The 21,517-nt window shown below is 34.9% G+C and overlaps 3 protein-coding genes and 1 pseudogene across 7 annotated transcripts; 2 read left to right on the forward strand and 2 right to left on the reverse strand.

Moving 5' to 3' along the window:
- Nucleotides 1-1,918: 1,918 nt before the first annotated feature.
- On the reverse strand, nucleotides 1,919-6,130 carry LOC132103279 (receptor-binding cancer antigen expressed on SiSo cells-like). Of its 2 annotated transcripts, none has more exons than XM_059508248.1 (7): nucleotides 5,833-6,130; nucleotides 5,261-5,357; nucleotides 5,045-5,123; nucleotides 4,042-4,200; nucleotides 3,264-3,371; nucleotides 3,007-3,098; nucleotides 1,919-2,334 (listed from the first exon to the last, which is right to left on the reverse strand). In XM_059508248.1, the coding sequence occupies exons 2-7, from the start codon at nucleotides 5,341-5,343 to the stop codon at nucleotides 2,217-2,219; spliced, it is 639 nt and encodes a 212-aa protein (XP_059364231.1). In that variant the 5' UTR covers nucleotides 5,344-5,357; nucleotides 5,833-6,130; the 3' UTR covers nucleotides 1,919-2,216. The 2 variants fall into 2 exon arrangements, with proteins under 2 accessions (XP_059364231.1, XP_059364230.1); XM_059508247.1 differs by having other exon boundaries at nucleotides 5,765-6,130.
- Nucleotides 6,131-7,367: 1,237 nt separating this feature from the next.
- On the forward strand, nucleotides 7,368-16,825 carry LOC132103280 (palmitoyltransferase ZDHHC3-A). Of its 4 annotated transcripts, XM_059508252.1 has the most exons (8): nucleotides 7,374-7,594; nucleotides 8,534-8,853; nucleotides 9,453-9,577; nucleotides 10,630-10,726; nucleotides 10,999-11,080; nucleotides 12,290-12,420; nucleotides 13,700-13,845; nucleotides 16,035-16,199. In XM_059508252.1, exons 2-8 carry the CDS (start codon nucleotides 8,554-8,556, stop codon nucleotides 16,048-16,050), a joined length of 897 nt encoding a protein of 298 aa, XP_059364235.1. In that variant the 5' UTR covers nucleotides 7,374-7,594; nucleotides 8,534-8,553; the 3' UTR covers nucleotides 16,051-16,199. The 4 variants fall into 4 exon arrangements, with proteins under 4 accessions (XP_059364233.1, XP_059364235.1, XP_059364232.1 ...); XM_059508250.1 differs by lacking the exon at nucleotides 13,700-13,845 and having other exon boundaries at nucleotides 7,368-7,465; nucleotides 16,035-16,825; XM_059508249.1 differs by lacking the exon at nucleotides 13,700-13,845 and having other exon boundaries at nucleotides 16,035-16,825.
- Nucleotides 16,826-17,162: 337 nt separating this feature from the next.
- On the reverse strand, nucleotides 17,163-18,428 carry tmem42a (transmembrane protein 42a). The gene is made up of 3 exons (XM_059508254.1): nucleotides 18,094-18,428; nucleotides 17,873-18,019; nucleotides 17,163-17,785 (listed from the first exon to the last, which is right to left on the reverse strand). Exons 1-3 carry the CDS (start codon nucleotides 18,268-18,270, stop codon nucleotides 17,642-17,644), a joined length of 468 nt encoding a protein of 155 aa, XP_059364237.1. The 5' UTR covers nucleotides 18,271-18,428; the 3' UTR covers nucleotides 17,163-17,641.
- Nucleotides 18,429-18,906: 478 nt separating this feature from the next.
- On the forward strand, nucleotides 18,907-20,753 carry LOC132103523 (uncharacterized protein KIAA1143 homolog; annotated as a pseudogene).
- The last annotated feature ends 764 nt before the right edge of the window (nucleotides 20,754-21,517 follow it).

Here is a 21,517-nt window from a genome sequence, read left to right on the forward strand (position 1 = left end):
GATTAAGTTTATTTGGATAGCTACTTCTTGTTTATGACCTTCATATAAGAAATATAAGAAAAAAATAAAGTTGTTGCATTCAGGCCAAATAAAAAAAATTACCCTCAGTCTAAGACATGAATGTGCCCATAACTGACGAAACAAAGAAGTTTTAAACTTTAAAGATTTAAGAGAAATCCTGTAAGCAGCAACAGTTAAAAGTGCATTAATGCTTCTTTAATGGACCTGCAGGCTACACACACAAGAATCCAAAAACATTTTATATCATACAAAATATATGGAGTGTATAAACCTCAACACTGCTATATTCAGAAGCTGAGACTAAAGCAACCATTACACAGCAAGTGTGGACCCCTGGGCCGCCTGAAAAACACACAGTACATCTGTTTCCAGACGGGACTTGACTATTGCATAACACACAACCCTGCATGCATGAAATAGCATGTATTGTTAGCCCAGTTGGACACTACAGTTAGCTTTTAGCTCTGTTCCAGACTATGTACTGTAAAAGTGTTAATATGATTTTGTTGAGGCATTTTTTTTTTATCTCAATGTATTTTTGGTGCATAAAATCTTTGAACAGTGTTTATATATTTTTTATTTAATGAACATATACATTTTATTTAATGAACATGGTCCAAAAATCTTGATTACAGAGACAAACTCATGTGAAAACCATGAAGTCCGGTGTGATAAAGATGCGCATAGCTGCAGAAGACAGCATGTAATATATATTTCAGTCATGGTTTATTTCTCTCTCTCGTCTAGGTGGGTCAAGCTGTGGGAGGGTTGGTTGGTCGACCGGGGGGCGTTGCGGAGGCAGATGGGGATTATGACATCACAATCTCAGAGCTGGAATATTCCTCAGGTCCGGACAATGCGTCTGACCTTGAATATCACAAATAATAGCACATGTATTCCAGAGGCAGCTCTATGATGCTGATTGAACTTCTTAACAGTCTGGATACTAACAGATCGAATAATGTTTTGTATTGCTAATTATGTTCAGAGACCCAATGACTTTCTTTTTACCGAAGAGCATTTTTTGGTGCAGAAATTACAGTATAAGATTCTTGAAGCCTCCAGTTAAAATAAACCATTGAAGCGATAACTGAAATGTTTATTACAGCTAAGGACGTACTGTGAAAAATTGTAAAAACAACTTAAAAAGGCATGAGCATGCATGAGCGGGGAACATAAATCATAGCTAAAGGTGTGATTTTATTCAGATTTTCAATATCTGTACCTGTGGCTCTCATGGCTTTATGTTCCTTAATAATCACAGCATGCAGAGGTTTATTTCAGCACCACCATCATCATCGTCCTCGTTGTATCAATAAACATGATCAATTTATATTCAAGAGATAAGAAATGTTTTAATAGCAAAAGACAAGTCGTTCCCCTGGTGAAACTGCTGTAAAATAAATTGTGAATGTTTTTTTCTTACTAAAGATAAAATATGGTTCAGTTGCCAATTTGGATATTTTACAAATTTCAGAGTTTCCATAACGACCAACCCACTTCTCTTAAAAGCGCTTTTTTTTTTAGCCTCAGTACATACTGCATATCTCTGCTCTCCATTCACACTGACAAATATTAATTCTTTGACTCAAATTTCTGTCTTTGGAAAAATCAAGATCAAAATGTAAGGTCGTAAAAGATTATTCACAATTAAGCCCATGATTATCAGGTAAACAGAATTTTAACAGATTAGAAAGACAGCTAAACAGAAAGTGGCGAGCGAAAACCCAAGGTTGCATAAATTTGATTATTCTGAAATATTGAGATATCACCCATTTCTGATGAGGTCCAGTGTTTAAAGCACAAGACTTTGATGAAGAAAAGCAGGTGGGGGGAAAAGGCAAACAAAAAAACAAATATGAACAGAATTCATTATCTAAATGTTTTTCTGGAAATCATTCAAGTGTTATAAATACTGACAGAAAAAAATGATCTTTCATCAAGTGCACAGTAAGAACAGTCACAACACCTCATTAAACATAAGGGAAGATTCTGTGTGCTGTGTTCAGTCCAATACAAAAAGAAAAACCCCCCAAAATAAAATAAAACACCGAAATCCCTAATGTGGCTGATGGATTAAAAAATATCCCAAAGAGGTGAAGACAGTAGTATGGTGAGCAGGACAAAACCAGGTCAAATGTAATATGAACAGTTGTTTGGCTGTTGCTTTGAGTGTCCTCTGCGCTGTATTAATGTTATGAAAGTTTGACAGCAATCTTCTGCTCTTTTTTCATCATTCTCTGTGCCTCTTTCTCTATTTTCTTCCTCTGTTGCTCCATGGCACGTCTCTCTCTCTCAGCCAGCTTCTGCTGCCTGTGTTCACGACAGACAAAAAAAGATCAATTTCACCGCATTTATGGTAAGTTTTAAGATATATGTTTATCAGTAATCAGTAGTCTGTAAAGACAATAAAAAATCATGCCCTTTCAAATATGATGATATATGATAGATCAAAGAAAACCCAAAAATTCTGTCATCATTTATTCACCTTCATGTCATTCCAAACCTGGAGTGACCAGAAACCAAGCTTTCCAAGGTTCCCAGTACTTCCATTGTACTTTTTATCCACACAATGGTAGTCTATGGGAACTGAAACTGTTATCAACATCCTTAAAAATAATATTTTATGTACAACAGGAGAAAGAAGTGCACACAGGATTGGAATGACGTAAGGGTGAGTAAATGATGACACCATTTCATTTTTAGGTGACCTGTCCCTTTAATCATGATCTGACACAATGCTGTGGAGGTTGAAAACAACTGTGCTTGTACACTGACACCTAGTGGACAAACTCATAAAACCACCACGTTCTCCCTTAAAATGGATTGACCCTCTATTCATAAAAAAAAATATTAAAAAATATATATATAAATCCGTTATTTAGTTAGTTATCTATATATAAGTGATTTAATATTGCAGATATCAAGGGAAACATGTTTATGTTGTACAGCATCACCTCACAGTCCGCTGGTAAGGTAGCTTACCTCAGCACTTCCTCTGCCTCCCAGGCTGCATCTGCCTCATCCTCCCAGGCATTGGTGTCCTCCTGCCAGGTGTCAAGGTCCCCCAGCTCCGCCTGCAGCACACAGAGACATCATGTTTTCTGATCATCATACCACTTGATCAACATATTAGTGTGATGAGATCTGCTGGAGTTGGAGGACTCCCAATAAATCCTTTTTTTTAAGTGTTAATTGGCCTCCTAATAACTGATTATCAGTCTTTAGACTGTATCACTCACAGAGGGCTGGATGAAGGACATGTTCTGAGTGGCAGCTAGTCGGCTGGAGAAACCTGAGGAGCTGTCTGGCATAGAGAAATTCAGAGGTTCCCTTTTCTTCAAGACAATCTGGAAAAAGAGCACAAAATGGAAATTAAATGATTATTTTAGAAATCCTTCAGGAATCATTCTAATATGCTAATCTGGTGCCACAGAAATTCTTTTTCTTATTATTATTATTATTATTAATGTTGATGTTTTTTCAGGCTTCTTTAATGAATAGAGAAGTTCCAAAAGAACAGATTTATTTGAAACAGAAATTAATTTAAAACAAACAAAAAAAAATGTTTTTTATCACTTTTGAACAATTTGTTGAAATTATTTGCTGACTCCAAACTTTTGAACGATATTGCATATTACACAAAAATAGGACTGAGGAGGTCAGCAGTACCACTGCATTAGTCCTTCAACAATATTTGGCCAATTTTTCATCACAAGGTGAAAACCAAAAGACTTTTTTGAATTTTTCACATTAGACTATAAAAATCTCTTATTAAAATCTCTTTAATAGGATTCCATTTCCATATGCCCTATCTAAAGAAATAAATTGTTAACAAATTGTATGTTTTTTATATTGTTTTTAAAAGAGAAAACAAGAGAAGAAGAGCTACTATGATGTATTAACATAAAATATAAAAACTATAGGACAGAATAAAAAAAAAAAAAACTAGGACAGAAGATATAAGAGATAAGAAATAAATGAACTGGCAGCCCCCCCTCCCCCAAATACTGAGCCTACCTTCTGGGTTTTCCTGATGGTGGGAGCCATGTCTTTGAAGTAGTCTGGCTCTTCTTCTTCAGCTTCATTCTGTGGAGGGGGAACTATCCCATTACCTCCTTCAATTTTGATACTAGTGGGAGCGTCCTCATCCCATGAGCTCCACTCTTCAATCTCCGGCTGGATTCAATTATACAACAAACATTCACTCATTTCATCAAGCAAAGGTCATTAGTAGAAACAGTCATCTTCCCAGTTTCATTCTTAGAGACTGTGCTTTATTTTTGTCGTTCTCATAGATGCATACGAATGCATGGCTTCTATTTGTAATTTGAAAAGCTCTTTTCATTTCATACTGAGAGGAATACTTAATCTACATCCCCTATGAAATTGTGACTTACAACAGTATCAATGAAAAATGCGGCTTCTGATGCAAATGGCTCTTTGTTCATATCTATTCTTAAACATAATAAGTATAATATAAATAATATAAAAACATAACATTTCTAAAATTTGTAATGAGGTGAATCTCACAAAATCTTTCAAGAAACATTTTCTCCTAAAAATAAAAATAAAAAAGCAGATCAAAATTGTATAAAGCCACTATTAAGGCCAGGACATTATTTTCAAGACCATTTTGTAATATGTTTGAATTATGTCTCTAACGCTGAACAAAATATGAATTTGATCAAAAAGTGGAACAACAACAACAACAAAAAACAGTAATATTGTAAATACCGTTTCATATTTTAATATAATTTAAACTGTAATTTATTCCCATGATGGCAAAACTAAATTTTCATTAGCCATTATTCCAGTCTTCAGTCACATGATTCAGGATTTATTTAAAACATAATGTATTGTAACAATATACTTTTATTTTAAAATTGTATTATATAAAATTGCCCAAAAATTTTACTTTCTCTATGCAAACTATTTTTCTTATGACCCATTTCTCGACCAATCACCATAGCAAATATTCCAATATTTATGACAGAGTCTCCAGCACGATGCATTCTCTAACCTGTTTTGGTGCAGAGGAATAATCAACTGTGGTCGGAAGGGTGATCTGATCCCCGCTTAGCTTGCGTGACCTTCCAGCCCTACATTAAAAAAAAGACAACAGACGAAACTCTGCATCATGTCTGTTAGGGACACATTCTCATCTCCGGATCCTCTTATGTCAACAGACAAAATGAATATGCATCAAATTGAACAAAAGAGTATAAAACTTACTCACCTGCAAATCAGTCTCTTCAAGAATGACAGAATAGATGCCAAACAGGTGCATATTTTAAAAAGACGAAACTGTGTGATGGCCATGTTATGAGTGATATCTTAAGAGAGAAATAATAAAGGGGAAAAGGGTGTTAATTAATTCATCATTTCAAAATAGAAACGCATCAAACCTAAAAAAATAAATTAAGACAAGCAACGTCAGCAATTCAGACGTAGATTATATTTGATGTTACTGTAAAGAATCCATGCAAAGTCCTTGGACACTAATGCTATTTGAATAATTTGCAAACGTTCTGTTCTGAGGTTTAATTTGATGAATAAATTTATATTTAAAAAAATATATAATATTTTCTTTTTTTGCGCTTCAAGTTTACCATACTGATCTTTACCATCAACAACCATGGAAACAAATGTACTACAATAGCAATTGCTAATGTTAGCAACAAGCAAAGCCAGCAAACTAAACATCTGTGTTGCCTAATGAGGTTACTTCTCTTTAACTTACCTTCACAGAGCTTGTAAGCGTATGTGCGTTATAAAACGGCGAACATCCATCTAACGTCAGCAACTCACCGGTCAGGTTAATTAAAGAGAGTTGATGTGGATAGAATCATAGCACGGAGCTAGCAGACTGATGCAAACACAACACTTGGTCTATACAGATGGGACGAATCAGGGAGATTAGTGTGTTTTGGCAAAGAAAGCGATCAGGAGAGCAGACCCATCATGAACAGCGGCTGTCAAAGTGGTCATTCTCATCCATATTACTCTGATGCAGGCAGCCATCGTCCCTTCATTGTACCTCCTCACCCCAACGGGGAACTGGAATCTATGGGTTGCCAGGTTGTCCGCATAAAATAATTTTCCTGGGTTAAAAACATAAACTTTTTAAAAACGGGTTAAAACGGGAAAATATTTTTTGATGCAAGGTAAAGGCGTAAATATTCAATTTATGATTATAAACAGGAAACAACAACAACAACTGTACTGGTTCTGTACTTATGCCTCATAAGCCAGTGATATATGCAACAATCATTAACCAGGGTTATTTTGTATGAGCTGTTAATGTAAAATATAAATATAAAATACAATTACAATTTGAAATAAAATTAAATAAAATGATCTTGTCAATCAATATAATTTTGTTTAACAATGTGGTTGGCAACTTGGCAACCCACATGTTGGGCTCTTTTGCGCAAATTTTAAGCGACGCTTTACACTTTCAGTCACACCACACAATAAAAGTCCGTGCTAAAACCTGCTAATAAATAAATAAATAAAAACTAAATATAATGAATATTGCACACATTGATTTCAGTAAGGGACAGTGCAACCAATACTGGGTCATAAAATAAAAAAGTGATACAATTATATGACAGGGTTTTCATTAACTCATTCTGAAATATAAATATGTTCTATAAGTGAAAAACAAAATTGATCTATCCAAACTGAAATGTATAGGCTAACGCACAATTATTACCTTTATTAATTTATATCTATTTTACTATATCAGTACTTGCATATTTGGGAATAAAAACCATACTGCAAGGAATTGAAGAGCGATTTTTTTTTCAAGACACTAAAACATTAAAACATTATCAACGCCTCAAACCACAAGTTTACTTTCTCAGTCAATTTAATACATGGAAAAGGCTAGAATGGCAAACAGCAATCTTTAAAAAAAAATATGATTGGGGGCCTAAATAATAGTTTTATTTATTTATTTTCCCTTTTTGAAAGCAATAACTATTAAAGTTTCTCAGTGTCTAGAAGTGCCAGGTAAACAACGATATCGTGATGTTCGTAGACACTTTTCCCAGCGCTGTGGGGACGAACCAATCACAGTCGTTTGTGATTACTGGAAGGGCTTTATTTAAAAGTCATTTTACAAGACTCGATCGCGCTGACATTCATTTTGTGTATCAGATTCAAATTCTTATGAAGCAACAGGCTTTAATGGTTATGTTTTTAATACTACAAAATATTCCCAATAGATTAAAATCAACCTGAGATTTGAATGCGGCTCCCCCAAATAAAAGACCCTCAAGTTTCAGTCTCCCAGGCAACTCCTGCAGTCCAAAGACTCGTTTTCTAGAACTGGTTTCGGATAGCGAAAGGGAGGTGTGGCTATCAGTTTCTCCACTGAAGGGAGGAGCTGCCACCGCACAAAAATGCAGCATTTCACCAGCCCTTGACTAATTATCGGGTAAACCACAATTTTTGTTAAAACACTGACTTCGAACATGCTCCCCTGTTAGTGTGGTCCGTGCATGATCAGATCTTCTCGGCCTTGAGTGGGCGAGCAAACCCGAGGATCTCCAGCGTCGCCAAATACGTGAGTATCGCTATGGCCAGGTAGCGCAGGTTTCTGTACACAGCTGGCTTACTGAATTCAGTGTTATTCAGTCAAAATCGCTGTTATGCTATACACTTTCTATTTCATACGATTTAATAATATGATAAAAAGTGCGCTATGTGTTGTTGATGGTATATGAATGGTAATTTTCGCCACTGTGTTATTATGTGCCGTTTTTGATTCTTTGACTTTATAAACTAGATTTTGGGCTGTTTGGTGAAGTTGATTTTCTTTACATATTTTGAAACGCATAATGCTACTGCTAAATAATGTCAAGCACACTTGAACAATGCATGCTTGTCTCGTTATGGACCCGAGTAGATCGGAATGTCATCAGTAGGCATACAAGTTGGATGTATTGATTTGTGGACCATAAAGGGGGGGGAAAACACTGGAACTACAATGTGTCCTCTTGTGACATTGTTGGTTCTGCTCAAGTGATTTTATCTGTCAGACTGCAGCTTCCATACTGCTGTGTCCACTACATATGACCTTCTGGGTCTCCTAAAGCAGTGCTTCTCAACATTCAAGACTGGGGAGTTAAGTCAATTACAGGGTTTTTAATGATAAAATTGCATATTAATTTAAAATTATCGGTACTCACAAATAATTTTAGAGCTTGGCCTAGCTATATTATAAAAATGCCCATAATCTTTTAATATTTTATTAATTCCCTTGACTTTTACAGGTCTAGAAGTAAAAAAAAAAATTATTACCTTGTATATCCAATAAGTAATCTTTGGAAGTTTTCTAATGCTCCTTGTTTGAGATCCACTGTCTTCTAAACAAATCTATACTTTGTTTTGCTCACCATCTTGTTTTGTGTGGTTTGTGAACTGAAAAAAAATATGATTTCAGTGATGAAATTAGGTAGATTTATCCATCTTTGTCTCTTTTTTTTTCCATTGCCACCGACAGGATGGCATCTCTGTCGTAGGATGAGAAGTCCAGTGCCACGTTTCAGGGACGTTGAGAGGCAGGCCAGTGGCCTGGAGCCTGCACACTGTCTTCCTCCCCGTCATGAGCGACAGAACAACATGTGGTTCATCAGAGATGCCTGTGGCATCATTTGTGCGATCATCACCTGGCTTCTCGTCGTCTTTGCTGAGGTCGTTGTGTTGTTCGTCATGCTGATTCCTTCGAAGAGCCTCACCTACAGCCTGTTGAACGGCACCCTCTTCAACAGCCTGGCCTTCCTCGCCTTGGCGTCTCATTTCAGAGCCATGTGCACCGACCCGGTAAGTTTTTACCAAAATAATAAATGCTTTCAAGGTGCCTGGTAGGTAGAGGAAACAATGTCCCCTATTATAAGGGGATTCTGCAGATATATGAGGGGAATAATAATACTTATAAACTGAATTTAAATGATAACTTACTGTATCTCACTAATATATTTTAATAATATATATTTAATGATAATTATAACTATTGCATCGTTAATTGTCTATATAAGATTGATAATAATATGTTCATTAGACATATTCCTTGTTGTTATTTCATTGCATGTTAATAGTTAACATTAATCATGTTGAAGATCCAGTTAAAGTCGTACAATCATTTCCCTCCGAGCTCACAGCCAAGATAAAATCTTGTAATTTTTATCTTCTAGCAACACCATTAATGTTAACTATTAACCAGTTACCTAGATATAAAATAGACATTCATTTGAATTCAGTAGGTACCAAAACCTATGTAAAAAATATTGAGCATAAATGTCATCCCTGTAGCACGTTATTAGTGTTGTTTTTCCCCCTAGCCTACCCTCAATCTTCATCAGGGTGTCATAAATGCTTCCCATACTACTATTAAAATATTAAGTTGCTTGATGCTTTCTTAGGGAGCCGTGCCAAAGGGAAATGCCACTAAGGAGTACATCGAGAGCCTGCAGCTGAAGCCTGGCCAGGTGGTTTACAAATGTCCCAAATGCTGCAGTATCAAGCCGGATAGAGCTCACCACTGCAGGTGAGAGAGGAGCTATTCATCATGCTCATATTAACGTCCATGTTTTTTTGTTTTTTTTTGCATTAAAATAATTTTAGATGCATATAAAAGAGTTGGACAAAATAATGTGAACACCTGGGAAATCAGCCATATTTCATTATTAAAGATTTTTACCACCATTCGAATTGAATACAGCTTCCGATACAGATTCCTACAACTTCTGAACAGTCTCCATTGGAATGTCTTCGTCTGCCAATGTTGAAGGAATCTGCTCGTCCCTCTGCTTGCAGTGGTCTGGCAGTGTTCAAGTCAGGTGATTGAGCTGGCCAGGGTAGATGTTGAAGTTTGTCTAGCCGTTCCAACTGTTCAGGTTTTATGATCATGACATCATATTTGAGCAATTTAGCGATTGCAGCTCTTACATGGATGCAGGCTTTGTGAAGTTCTCTTTAGTTGGTTTTGCGGAAACAGGATGTTCAAGGTGAATACTGAGGTATGCTGTAATTTTGTGGCAGTTGTTCTGTGTTGTTAGGACACAATCCTCCTTAGTGTTTGACAGTCCCTATTATTCACTTTTGGTTTTCTCTCATTATTCCTCTACGTTATGCCATGGTTTATGTATGCAGTCATAATCATAAAGACTGTGGAAAACCAAACTACACCATAAAACACCAAGTAATTGGGCTGTTAAGGTTCTAGAAGCTCCTGCTAAACAGGCTCCCATGAATTGTCCTTTTTGGAAATCTCACAGTTTATACAACACTGATATACAAACCTAGAGAATATAGACAACAAAAAAATAATCACAATGTTGGTAATGTCATTGTTTCCTATGCAAATGATATTAACTATTATAATCACACTATTTTGTCCAACCCCAGGGCATGAAGCTGAATATATATATATATATATATATATATATATATATATATATATATATATATATATATATATATATATATATATAAGCATATCTTCAGACCATTGTTTTGATAACGGTCTTTCATTTTAAGTGTTAAGGTGACTTTTTCATCTCTTTCTTTTCTCCACTCCCCTTTTCAAACTCATTTTAGTGTTTGTAAGCGCTGTATACGGAAGATGGATCATCATTGCCCTTGGGTAAACAATTGTGTGGGGGAAAATAACCAGAAGTACTTTGTGCTTTTCACCGTAAGTACTAAAAAAAGTCTCATTGTGTGCAGTTCTAACGATACCACAAACACTGTTGTGTTTGCAACATTTAACAAGTGTTGCATTTTAATGCAACTAGTTCTGGACTTGCTGATAAAAGTCCAGTCCTTTCCCTCCGAATTTGAAAGTATCGTTAATAAAATTGCTTGTTAATGTTTTTGCTAGGGATTTAATTGTATGTTTTATTTCATTCTGGTTATTTGAAACCAACACTGACAAACATTTAATGTTGGTGCTGGTGTGTTTTTCAGATGTACATTTTCCTGATCTCTCTGCATTCCTTGGTCATGGTGGTCTTTCATTTTCTCTACTGCTTTGAAGATGACTGGACAAGTAAGTAAGAAAAGCAAGTTATTGTAAGCAAGACTGATAACTTGACCCCAGTGACCTCTAGGTGTCAGGGTCAGATCATGGCAAGCATGCAATTTAAAATTTTTATCTACTGGAAAAAGCATTCCAACCTTTGCAAATACAGATAAGTACTTCTTAAAGTCACAGTTCACCCAAAAATGTAAATGTTCATTACAAACTTGAATTTATTTCCAGTTCGTTCTAATGAATACACTGATTACAATGTAAATAACTTTTTTTAATCTCTAAAAAGCATGCTAAAGCACTATGAAAGTATCATAAAAATAGACCATTGTCTGTGTGAATGTGGAAGTTGATGTGTGTGAGAACAGAAAATTGCTGCTGTGCACTTTTTTATGATTGACAAACAGTAGTATGTACAGTAAATGTAATATAATGTCCGTTTTATTTTTACAAATAGTGGACTGGTAATGAAGAAGGGGACGCAATATATAATCAAATGTTGTGAGCTGGATTCAAACACACATTGTTCAGATGCGCGCCACAGTTTGAATTTTTAGTTTTTCAACCTGCGTTTGCTGCTGGCGTGCTTTTGGGAGGTTATTTAGAAGAGAAAGGGAATTAATTTCACCATCATAACCATTCAAAAGTAAATCGTTTTAGTCACTCTCAAGTTGTTTCAAACCTGTATGGGTTTCTGTCTTCTGCCGAACACAAAAGAAGATATTTTTTATAATGTTGGTAACCAAACAGTTGACGGTAGCTATTGACTTCCATAGTATTTGTAATAAGTCAGTAGATACTGTCAACAATTTGATTGTATTTTTGACCAAATAAATGCAGTCTTGCTGAGTACGTGACTTCTTTCATAAACAAAAAAATAATAATAATCTTACTGACCCCAAAATTTTGAACTGTAGCAATAGCAACAAAAAAAAACATGTTACCAATGGAATTTTCAAACAGGTCACTGGTATATTGCTAACCAAGCTTGGTTTAACAGTCTAGCCTCTTAACCCATGTGCCAAGCCTGTTGTGTTTCATTTTGCACATGCAGATACAGATGTGTTGCTAGAGATTCATACCCACAAACCCTATTAACCCTTTTATTTTTCTAATTCTACCCAGACAGAATGAGAATGAGTCTGGGATTTTACAGTTGTGTTAATATATTGTCTAGCTGTATGTGTGTTAAGGCTGTATGTGTTCCCTCTCCTCTCCTGACCCCAGAGTGCAGTACCTTCTCCCCTCCAGCCACTGTCATCCTCCTCATCCTCCTGTGCTTTGAGGGCCTCCTCTTCCTCATCTTCACCTCTGTGATGTTTGGCACCCAGATCCATTCCATCTGCACAGATGAGACGGTAAGAGATTGCTTCTTTTCAGCAGATGGGCGAGCGTGGTGGAGGTAGTGCTTGTGGTCTGATAGGCGTTGTTAGTTTAAGGGTTAATGCGTGTGGACAGTTTTACCAAAAATGCTATTGTGCTTGAAGTGAAATGTTACACATATGCAACAAGTATAAAATCATGGTGTATTGAATAATAGTACACTAGTAGCATACATCCACACTGCTTATTTGGCACCTACATTGTTTACTTATTATTAGAATATCCTGTACATGATTATACATGATATTGACACTTGAAATATGATTCCAAATGATCCATTGCTTTGGACAACATACTTCCATAACACATAGTCTGTTTTCTTCTAAAAACTGACCTGAAAAACACAATCCACACATATTCCTGGCCTATAAAATCAGATAGATAATTTAAAACTTATTCTGAGGTGTATGCAATTTGATTCTCTTTGTTGGACTTCAGTAGTGTTTATGTCCGCTGTTTTCATCGTCAATAATAACGAGAAATGTTTCTTGAGCACCAAATCTGCATATTAGAAGGATTTCTGAAGGATGTGACACAGAAGACTGGAGTAATGATGATGGAAATTCAGCTTTGCATCACAGGAATAAATTATTTTTTAATATATATTGAAAGCTGTAATAATATTTCACAATATTACTGTTATATTGCATTTTTGATCAAATAAATGAAACCTTGTTGAGTCTTTAAAAAAATGACATCTTACTGACACCAGATATTAAATGGTAGTGCATAATGTGTTCAGTATGACAATTCAATGCATTCATTTTGAAAAAAGTAATAAGTAAGTTTTTTTTTAATGTATATGTAAAAAAACTGGTAAAAATATAATGTAAGTAAGGCATGCAACCCGTCATCCTAAAATGCAGTGCACGCAATTTGACCAGTTTTCCTAGTGTGATAAATAAACCTGAAATAAATCTTTCTTTCTTGAATCTTTCTTTGTTTGGAATATTGAGTCAAGTTATTTTTACATAATATGAAATGCATACCATTATATAATACATTATGCTTCACAATCTTTTTATAAAATAAAGTGGGCAGTATTCAGTGTACACTGCACTTGAATGAACTAATACAGTATTCTGAACTTAATCATAGTGGCATCACTATGAAAATCACACTATATCAACTTTTCTAAGATAAAACAAAAATATGGTTAAAGTTCTGTGTTTATGGAATGGGTCAGTTGTTCTTTTCCTCTTTTGTTTTGACATATTCACTCACTCTGAAGTCTCGGTTATCTCTTGTTTTTAGGGCATAGAGCAGTTGAAAAAGGAAGAGAGAAGATGGGCTAAAAAAACAAAATGGATGAACATGAAGGCGGTATTCGGACACCCCTTCTCGATAGCATGGTTTAGCCCGTTTTCCACCCCCGGCCACGGGAAAGCAGACCCCTACCAGTATGTGGTCTGAGCTCAGGAAGCTTTAAGCTAAAGACTCGATTGCACTTGGACTGACCTTATAAAACAGCGTCTTTTAATTTGTTTGTAACCCCGACTTGAGCAGAGCATTTACCAGTGAGACGATATCACCTTTATCTTCTTTTTTTCAGAGAACAAATCATTGCATATCCAATTATCCTTGCCTCTATTTATTTCAATTAAGAACAGAAAGCCGATCCTTTATCATGTCATAATCTCAAGCATCTCTGCCTAGCTACACCGAAATGAAGATGAATGTTGCGCAGATAATAGAAGCCAATTTATGCTAATATAATCACTATTGTAATCCTGCCAGACTGTCCACAATGATAACCTACTTTCTGAAGGAGCTTTTAAATATTCTGTTAATTCTCTATACCTAGTTACAGTATAGTACTCCAGCCCTTTCCTGGTTAACGATGTAAGAGCACTGACAACCATTCTCTAAAATGGTTTATTATGCAGATCAAATTTATTATACAGATTTGGGTCGTTTATAACAAGGACGATAACTGTAATAACTATAAATCATTCTAATTCTATGAAAATAGTGAAGTCCACACCACACCGAGGAACAATATCATTGAAATCACTCTCAGAAATAATTAGTCCAGCTCATGAATTATTGAAAACATTGACAGCCAATCGGAATCCACCAGACTTTAAAGAGATCAAACATTTATAAGCACTTCTTAAAAACAGATCCATTGTTATAATTCTAGTTATCCTTATATTTATCATTCTTGGTGTGAACAGGCCTTAACATTATTGACAATATAGGATGCTTAACGGGGGTATAAATATGTTCTGACAAAACTTGGATTCAAGTGATTCTATACTAAACAATGCATTCATAATTTGGTTTGATTATTTTATTTTTAAATATGGTAATTAACAGAAATGTAGCTAAAGGGACTGTTTCATACTGTAAATGAATACTGATAAAGCAATACACTAGCTTTTAAATTGACAAGTACTGCACAACAGAATTAATATATTATTAAATTCCATAATCAGTCAGATAATAATTCTATTGAAATGATAAAGACTTTATAAATGTAAAAAAAAGTGTTTTGAGATATTATGGGTACATTTGCTGTTATACATACGATCATCAGATTTACTTGTATTTTTTTTAAAAGCTGATTCACCGTGTATGTTTCCATAAACCTGGTTCGCAGAAATGTTTAAGAAAGGAACAGGCTTAAGAAATGTGTGTGTTCTCGACAACTTAATTGATTCACCATTGTTTTTGTTAATTGCATTTTACATTTTATTAATGTACATTTTTGTTATGATGAACGGATGATATGTGCTTGAACTTTTAAATGTGTATGAAGAAGACAATCATTCTGTTCTTTTCTGACAAATGGTAAATTAAAAACGTGAACACTCGGTCATTAGTGTGTGATAATGTGTTAAAGTATCCGACAGTGGATTAACGTCTAAAAGAAGGATGACATGAAAACGAGCATCCTAAAAAGCATTCACATTGCAAAGTCACTGTTGTAATCTCTCAAGAGATCCAAAATGTGTGCAATTTTGCTCTGCCTCTATCTTCCTGTCCACTTCCTGTCTGTCTTTAACACTAACCTAGTTTCCCTTTTATGTTGTTTTATGAGTAGTTCCTTTGCTCATAAATATCTAATCTTTGTTTTTTGGGGAATTAAAATGTATGAAAAAGCAACTAATTATATTTAGAATTAAATTAGGCTGATGTCCCTGTATGATTGGTCTGAGATGGAGGTAAGCTTTGATTGCTACCGGTATAAAGACACATTCGTTCATTCAACACAATGCATGCTATTTAAAATAGTCTGTTTTTTTCTTTTCCTTTAAAACCACATTTGGAATGTGAAAGCATGCTGCATGCTCCGTGTGTTTTTAATTTGAGCAATAAAGTGAAAGTCGCACCATTTCTTCCAGTTGGGTTATTTCATATTAAATATTAAACACTAGCAGCACGCAGGTGCATGAGTAAAATGAATCGCTTTCCATGCCTTATTTACCATAGTAACCATTTGCTTTCCTTTTCAGTTCAATCAGTGGAATTTGAGTTCTTTCTTGCTTTTTTTTGGCAATATGGATGTTGTATCTATCTATTTATGGATTATATTATTTCATATCTCTTTCAAGAATCACAGAGGTGTTTTTTTTTCTTTTTTCAGGGCATTGAAAAGTTGAAGCGAGAAGACCCTACATGGGAGAAGACTACATCCTGGGAAGCTATGAAGTTTGCATTCGGAGGGCCTCTTTCTATGACCTGGTTTAGCCCTTTCACAGATCTCTCCTGCCAGAAAGAACCTTCAGATCCTGTTCCCATGTTCCCACAGGGAGAGATCATTGAGGAAGATGTGATTGAGATTCCTTTTGGAACCTCATTAGATCAAAATGCTTAAACTCTTGAGACTCAAATGCATATTTCCTGCCTTGGACTTGCAAAGAGACTACTGTGGACATTTGAATAATAATAATAATAAAGTGCCTTGAAGCAGTTTTTAAAACCAAAAATACATCTTGCTCTTCTAAAGAGAATCTTATATCCTATACACACACACTCAAAAAAAATATGATGTATCCTAAATTGCCTGAAATTGAAACACACTCTGAAATGGCAGCAAAGCAATAAATACAAATTTAGGTGCAGGATTTGACAATAAAAACATATGGTGCTCATTTGTATACCTGTTGAGCCTTTTCTATAATTAGCAAAAATGCTTTTAAGAATTCCTATACCATACCAGGATTTGAGTGATATATCACAATTGTATAGTTCTATGACATGCCTTTCATTTTATTGTATTTATGACCTTTTAAAAATATTCTCTAACTGTGCATCTTTCCATTACAGGCTTCATTATTGTTATTTGTTGTGTTCTTTTCTTTCCATTACCTGATGTTTCCCATGGCTGCACAACTCCATTTTAAGCTTCTTCAAATAAATGTGCTTTTTTGTTGTTGTCTAAATCAAAGCATATGGTTGCATGTGGGCTATTATACTCCCACGTAATACCAGGTCAACTTTGAAATGTGATTTCTGAGTAAAATACATGATAATGTCCTGTTGTGCTAAACAAATACTGCTTTTGTGATTGGGTTTTCCTCTAAAATAGAGTCCAGGTAAGTGGATTGACACACACTAGACATTTAATAAGCAAAAATATTTACCCACTCACTAACAGTGTGTGCATCCCATTAACTACTTTGTTCTGAGTGAAGTATTAGATCAAGTTTTACTTTGGAAGACATGGAATTGAAAAAGGATATCTCCAAGAAAGATAAGAGGTGAAACAAAATTTCTTTTCGAGATCCACAACTGTATTTGGTCAAGTATCAAGCAAAAATATATATCACAAACATATTTCATGTCATAGTAATAAACAAGAATATAAACTCATTTATTATAAACTTGCATATTCCCTTGATGGCTAAAGTATGCAGTAACTTGCATGATTGATGCAAGATATAGAACAAGTCCAGTGCATGACTATAGGCTCAAAGTCACACACATTTCAAGGCTTTGCATTATGTAACTGTTCACGTTATTGACACTGATACATAAAAATAAATTACCTACAGAGGTTTTATAAAACAATCCTATGACAGAAATATATATATATACACACACACACACACACATTTAGCATAGATAATTCCATCATACAAGTGTGCATAAATGATTCTTATTAGCTCCTAGTGCTTCTTCACACCATTTCACTTGATTGGTTTCACTCCAAGCATTGGGTAAGGCATTGTTGTTCCCTGTATTCTTCTGTCACTCATATTTCTTATTTGCATTTTCCTGTGGAGCCTGAGGAGTTGATCCATGCAAGACAAGAAGCCCTGTCAGGGTCAAAATGATACCAACCCACCACAATGTGGCATGAGTTTCACCAAAGATCACATGTCCAAGAAAAGCCTGAAAAAAGAGACAAAAATAAACTTAAATGACTTGTCTCCTCAAATTAATTTGAGAGTTTAAGAGGGTAAAAAAAAAAAAACTCACAGAGGAGATAAAATTTGAGGCAGTGGTGGTCACAGTGGCCCGGGCAGAGGAAGACGAGTGCCTGAGTGCTTTGGCGAAGAAGGTCCACATCACAGCATTGCAGGTGAACAGAAGACCACCACAAAGCAGCCGCAAGGGTATATGTAACTGTGATAACATTACAACATCACAATGACACAGTGTTCATTTAAACATAGATGCATATATAGAACACTTCCTACCCAGTCACAAGTTGTGGTATCAACTCCATCAGTGTTTTCCTGTCCATCTGTCCAGATCTTTAGCCCCGTTTCACACACATCTTTCAGGTAGTCAGCACCCAGGGACAACTTAGCAGAAGATGATGCTAAAGCTGCTAGAAACCCCGCCATTAACGCATAAAACACGCCTGGCAACATGATTCCAACTCTGTCCGACTGAGTCACTTAGTCTCCACTGTGATAATAGTATTATTTTACCCCCATATTTTACATTTTAAGATATAAAACGATAATGAAACTTCCTACTGTGCATCACAGAAATAAATCAAACAGGTAGAGCAATATCCGCGTGAAACGGTGTTATGTTATTCATTAAATGGGCGGGACTTTGCGTTGTAGTTTTAAATTAGAATGTCGTATTTTAAATAATTTCCATGCATTTTCAGTGTAATTGCTTTTTAATAATGAGGTCTGATTATTCATGTGAAAATTATTATCTGGACCACTGCTGAAGAATTTATAGGCTTGATGTGAGAAGTGTTACTTTTCTCAACGTTTTTAATAAGGGACCAATCACTGTCATTTGTGATTACAGCGTACGATTTATTTTAAAATCATTTTATTTAAAAATTATTTTTTATTTCAATTTGTATAAACATTAACATCTACACGTTTAATTTTTATATGTGTTACTGTAAAAATGTCTCTAATAAGGAAAAACGCACTCTGTGATATGAACATGGATCCGTTGAGAATTTAACTTTCTGAGCCACCAAGCGCCTCGTGAGGAAATAAATTGTAATGGTGACGCTGGAAAGTTATCATTAGCTCCCAATGTTAGAAACACAGAAAGCGCTGATTGGTCGTTTACAGACGCGTATTGATGAGGTTGCATGAACCCAAACTTGACACTCCTGGTTCATCTATGTTCAGTGTTTGTGAAACAAACAAAAAAAAGTGTTTTATCAGGTCGATCTGAACTGAAACACAATGAGTAAAAGGGTAATGTATCATGTGTGAAGCCAGCCGAAACATCTTTTTTAAAGAAATTAAAAAATGAGGTTGGTTTTAGGGCCTACGGTGGAGACTAGTACGTGTTTTTAGTTACATTCATTGCTCATGCCTCAAAGCATGAGATGCCAACTTAAAAATAGTGCTACCTGAACTCATGTCTCAAAAATGTTGTCTGTGTAAGCAGCTCACTAGGTTTTCAGACTCAACCATTATCGCATTTATTTTAAGTGTAGGAAATGGAACAGTAAGTAGATATTGCTGTTGCAGAAGCAGCAGATGCCGCAGGTTGACGATGACAGCGGTGACAGTGATAAATTACGACGAGATGCTGCAGGTCGTGGTTTTAAAAAAAGGGAGATTTGAGTGCCGAAGACGTTATGAAATCAAAAAAGATACTACAAAGGATTCAAACAAAGGTAATGCACAGTAGACGCGTTGTTCGCATGGATAACAAAAATACTGATCAAACCTGCAATTCTGAGCTCTGAGTAAAATCTTATCGAACCATGTTGGACCAAAATACTCAAAATGCTGCAATTATCTCAATAAAATGACATGGAGGAATAATAAAAGGTGCACATTTAATATTCCATAAATAAAACACAATATTTATTATTTAAAAAATTTCATAATGCATTATTAGTATTGTTATTAGTAATTATAAATATTAGTATTATTAGTAAATCTACTAACTAAATATTGGGACAGTATTCCCATTAAAAAGTTTTCATTTTTAAATTCAAAATATTTAAGTATTTAAACTGAACATGTATTTGCTTAATCTTTATTAATGCAATAGTTATTAAAGTATATTAAATATTTAATTTACTTAAATGATTTTGGTCCTGTTCTTAAAAGTTCATATGACTAACTGTAGTAAAGACTACGCTGACAGAATGAACTAGTGTTTCATATCCCTATTTTTATATTATAATTATATATAATATTTGAGGTCTGAATGTATCTGACTTGTTTAAATTTAAGGTTATTTCTAAATCTGTTAAGTAAAGGTTACTTTTGGCACATGAAATGTTTCTGATACTTAAAGATGGCAGGTAGATTTGTAATAAGAGTTATGAAAAAAAATCCCCTAATGTTCTGCTGTTCAGTAAGTATAAAGTAATTAATTAAAGTAAATGCTTTCATTTTCTCCAGATGAACAGCCTCCACCGGATGGAAAGATCGTCTTTAAGAAGCCTGTCAAACGCTCCTCTGATAAATTCGAAGGCATTACTGCCAGCTCTAGCAAGAAGAAGAAAAGTGAGGATGGTGAGAAGAAAGAGTCAAAAGCTGGTGTGAAGGTGAAGAACAACAGCCTGCTGTCTTTTGCTGTTGGTGATGATGATGATGACGAGGAAGACTAGTTTCACAAGGAAACAAACATCTCTTTGAGTCATGTTGTCTCTTGGACTGGTTCTTGCAAAGACCAATCTGCTGTTTTAAAAATATATTTGTGCGTGTAAAATAGATGTTTGTGAGAATGGTCAAATCCATGCAGATAATTCGTTATGATATTATTAAGTAAAACGCACTAATCATTATGAGCCTCTGGAGAATTGTTAATAGCAGGTAGGAAGTAACAATATGAGATGTCGTTTGCAATATCATAATTGTCTTTAATGACACTTTTTAAAGATTGTGAGGAAAAATTTATGGACAAAGAGAAAGAAAAACACCTAGGTGACAGAAATATGACAGAACACAGAACATAGAAGTTTATTTCAGAGAGGTTCTTGAGTGTTTTACAGAAATAAAACGGTCCTGTTGGGAGATTTCAAACAGGATGTTCATATATGGCTTCTATAAAGGAGCAGTGCAGTTTCCCTTTTTTATTGTTGTTTAATGTTTTGACTCTCAAATTCCCTGATTCTGGGACTTTTAGAGTTGTATTTTATTATACATTGTGTCACATTTTGAGGAAAGCAAAAAAAAAAAAAAAAAAAAAAAAAAAGCATTCTGGAATAAAAAAAATTTGTACCATAATTTATCTTGTGCTGCAACTGATCAATTCTGAAAAAGTGTTTTGAATATAAATCATGTGTTTTATTCATGAAGGAATGTCATAAAGAAAAAATCTAAATAGGGTAATTCATCAGCATTATCAGGTTGAGTAAAATTACACTTCAGGAAGGGCTAAATACAACCAACATTAATGTCACGTATAAATAAATTTGGAGTGTTCAGTTCATCTGCATTACTTGTGCACTACATCTAACATGGGACTATCTTATACTACATTAAGATCTTAAAATGTTGCAGTTACAGTGTTGCTTCATATTTAATTCAATATGAATACATTAATGGAACAAACATTTTATTGGTTATTTTCCAAAGCAGCCTTTGTTTCAGACTTGATGACACCTATCATACAACGTGTAAATATCATTCTCAGAGGAGAAAAAAAACAGTACAGGTTTATCACCATGGATAC

This window comes from Carassius carassius, chromosome 24 (genome assembly GCF_963082965.1).
Source record: "Carassius carassius chromosome 24, fCarCar2.1, whole genome shotgun sequence".
NCBI classification, from domain to species: Eukaryota; Metazoa; Chordata; class Actinopteri; order Cypriniformes; family Cyprinidae; genus Carassius; species Carassius carassius.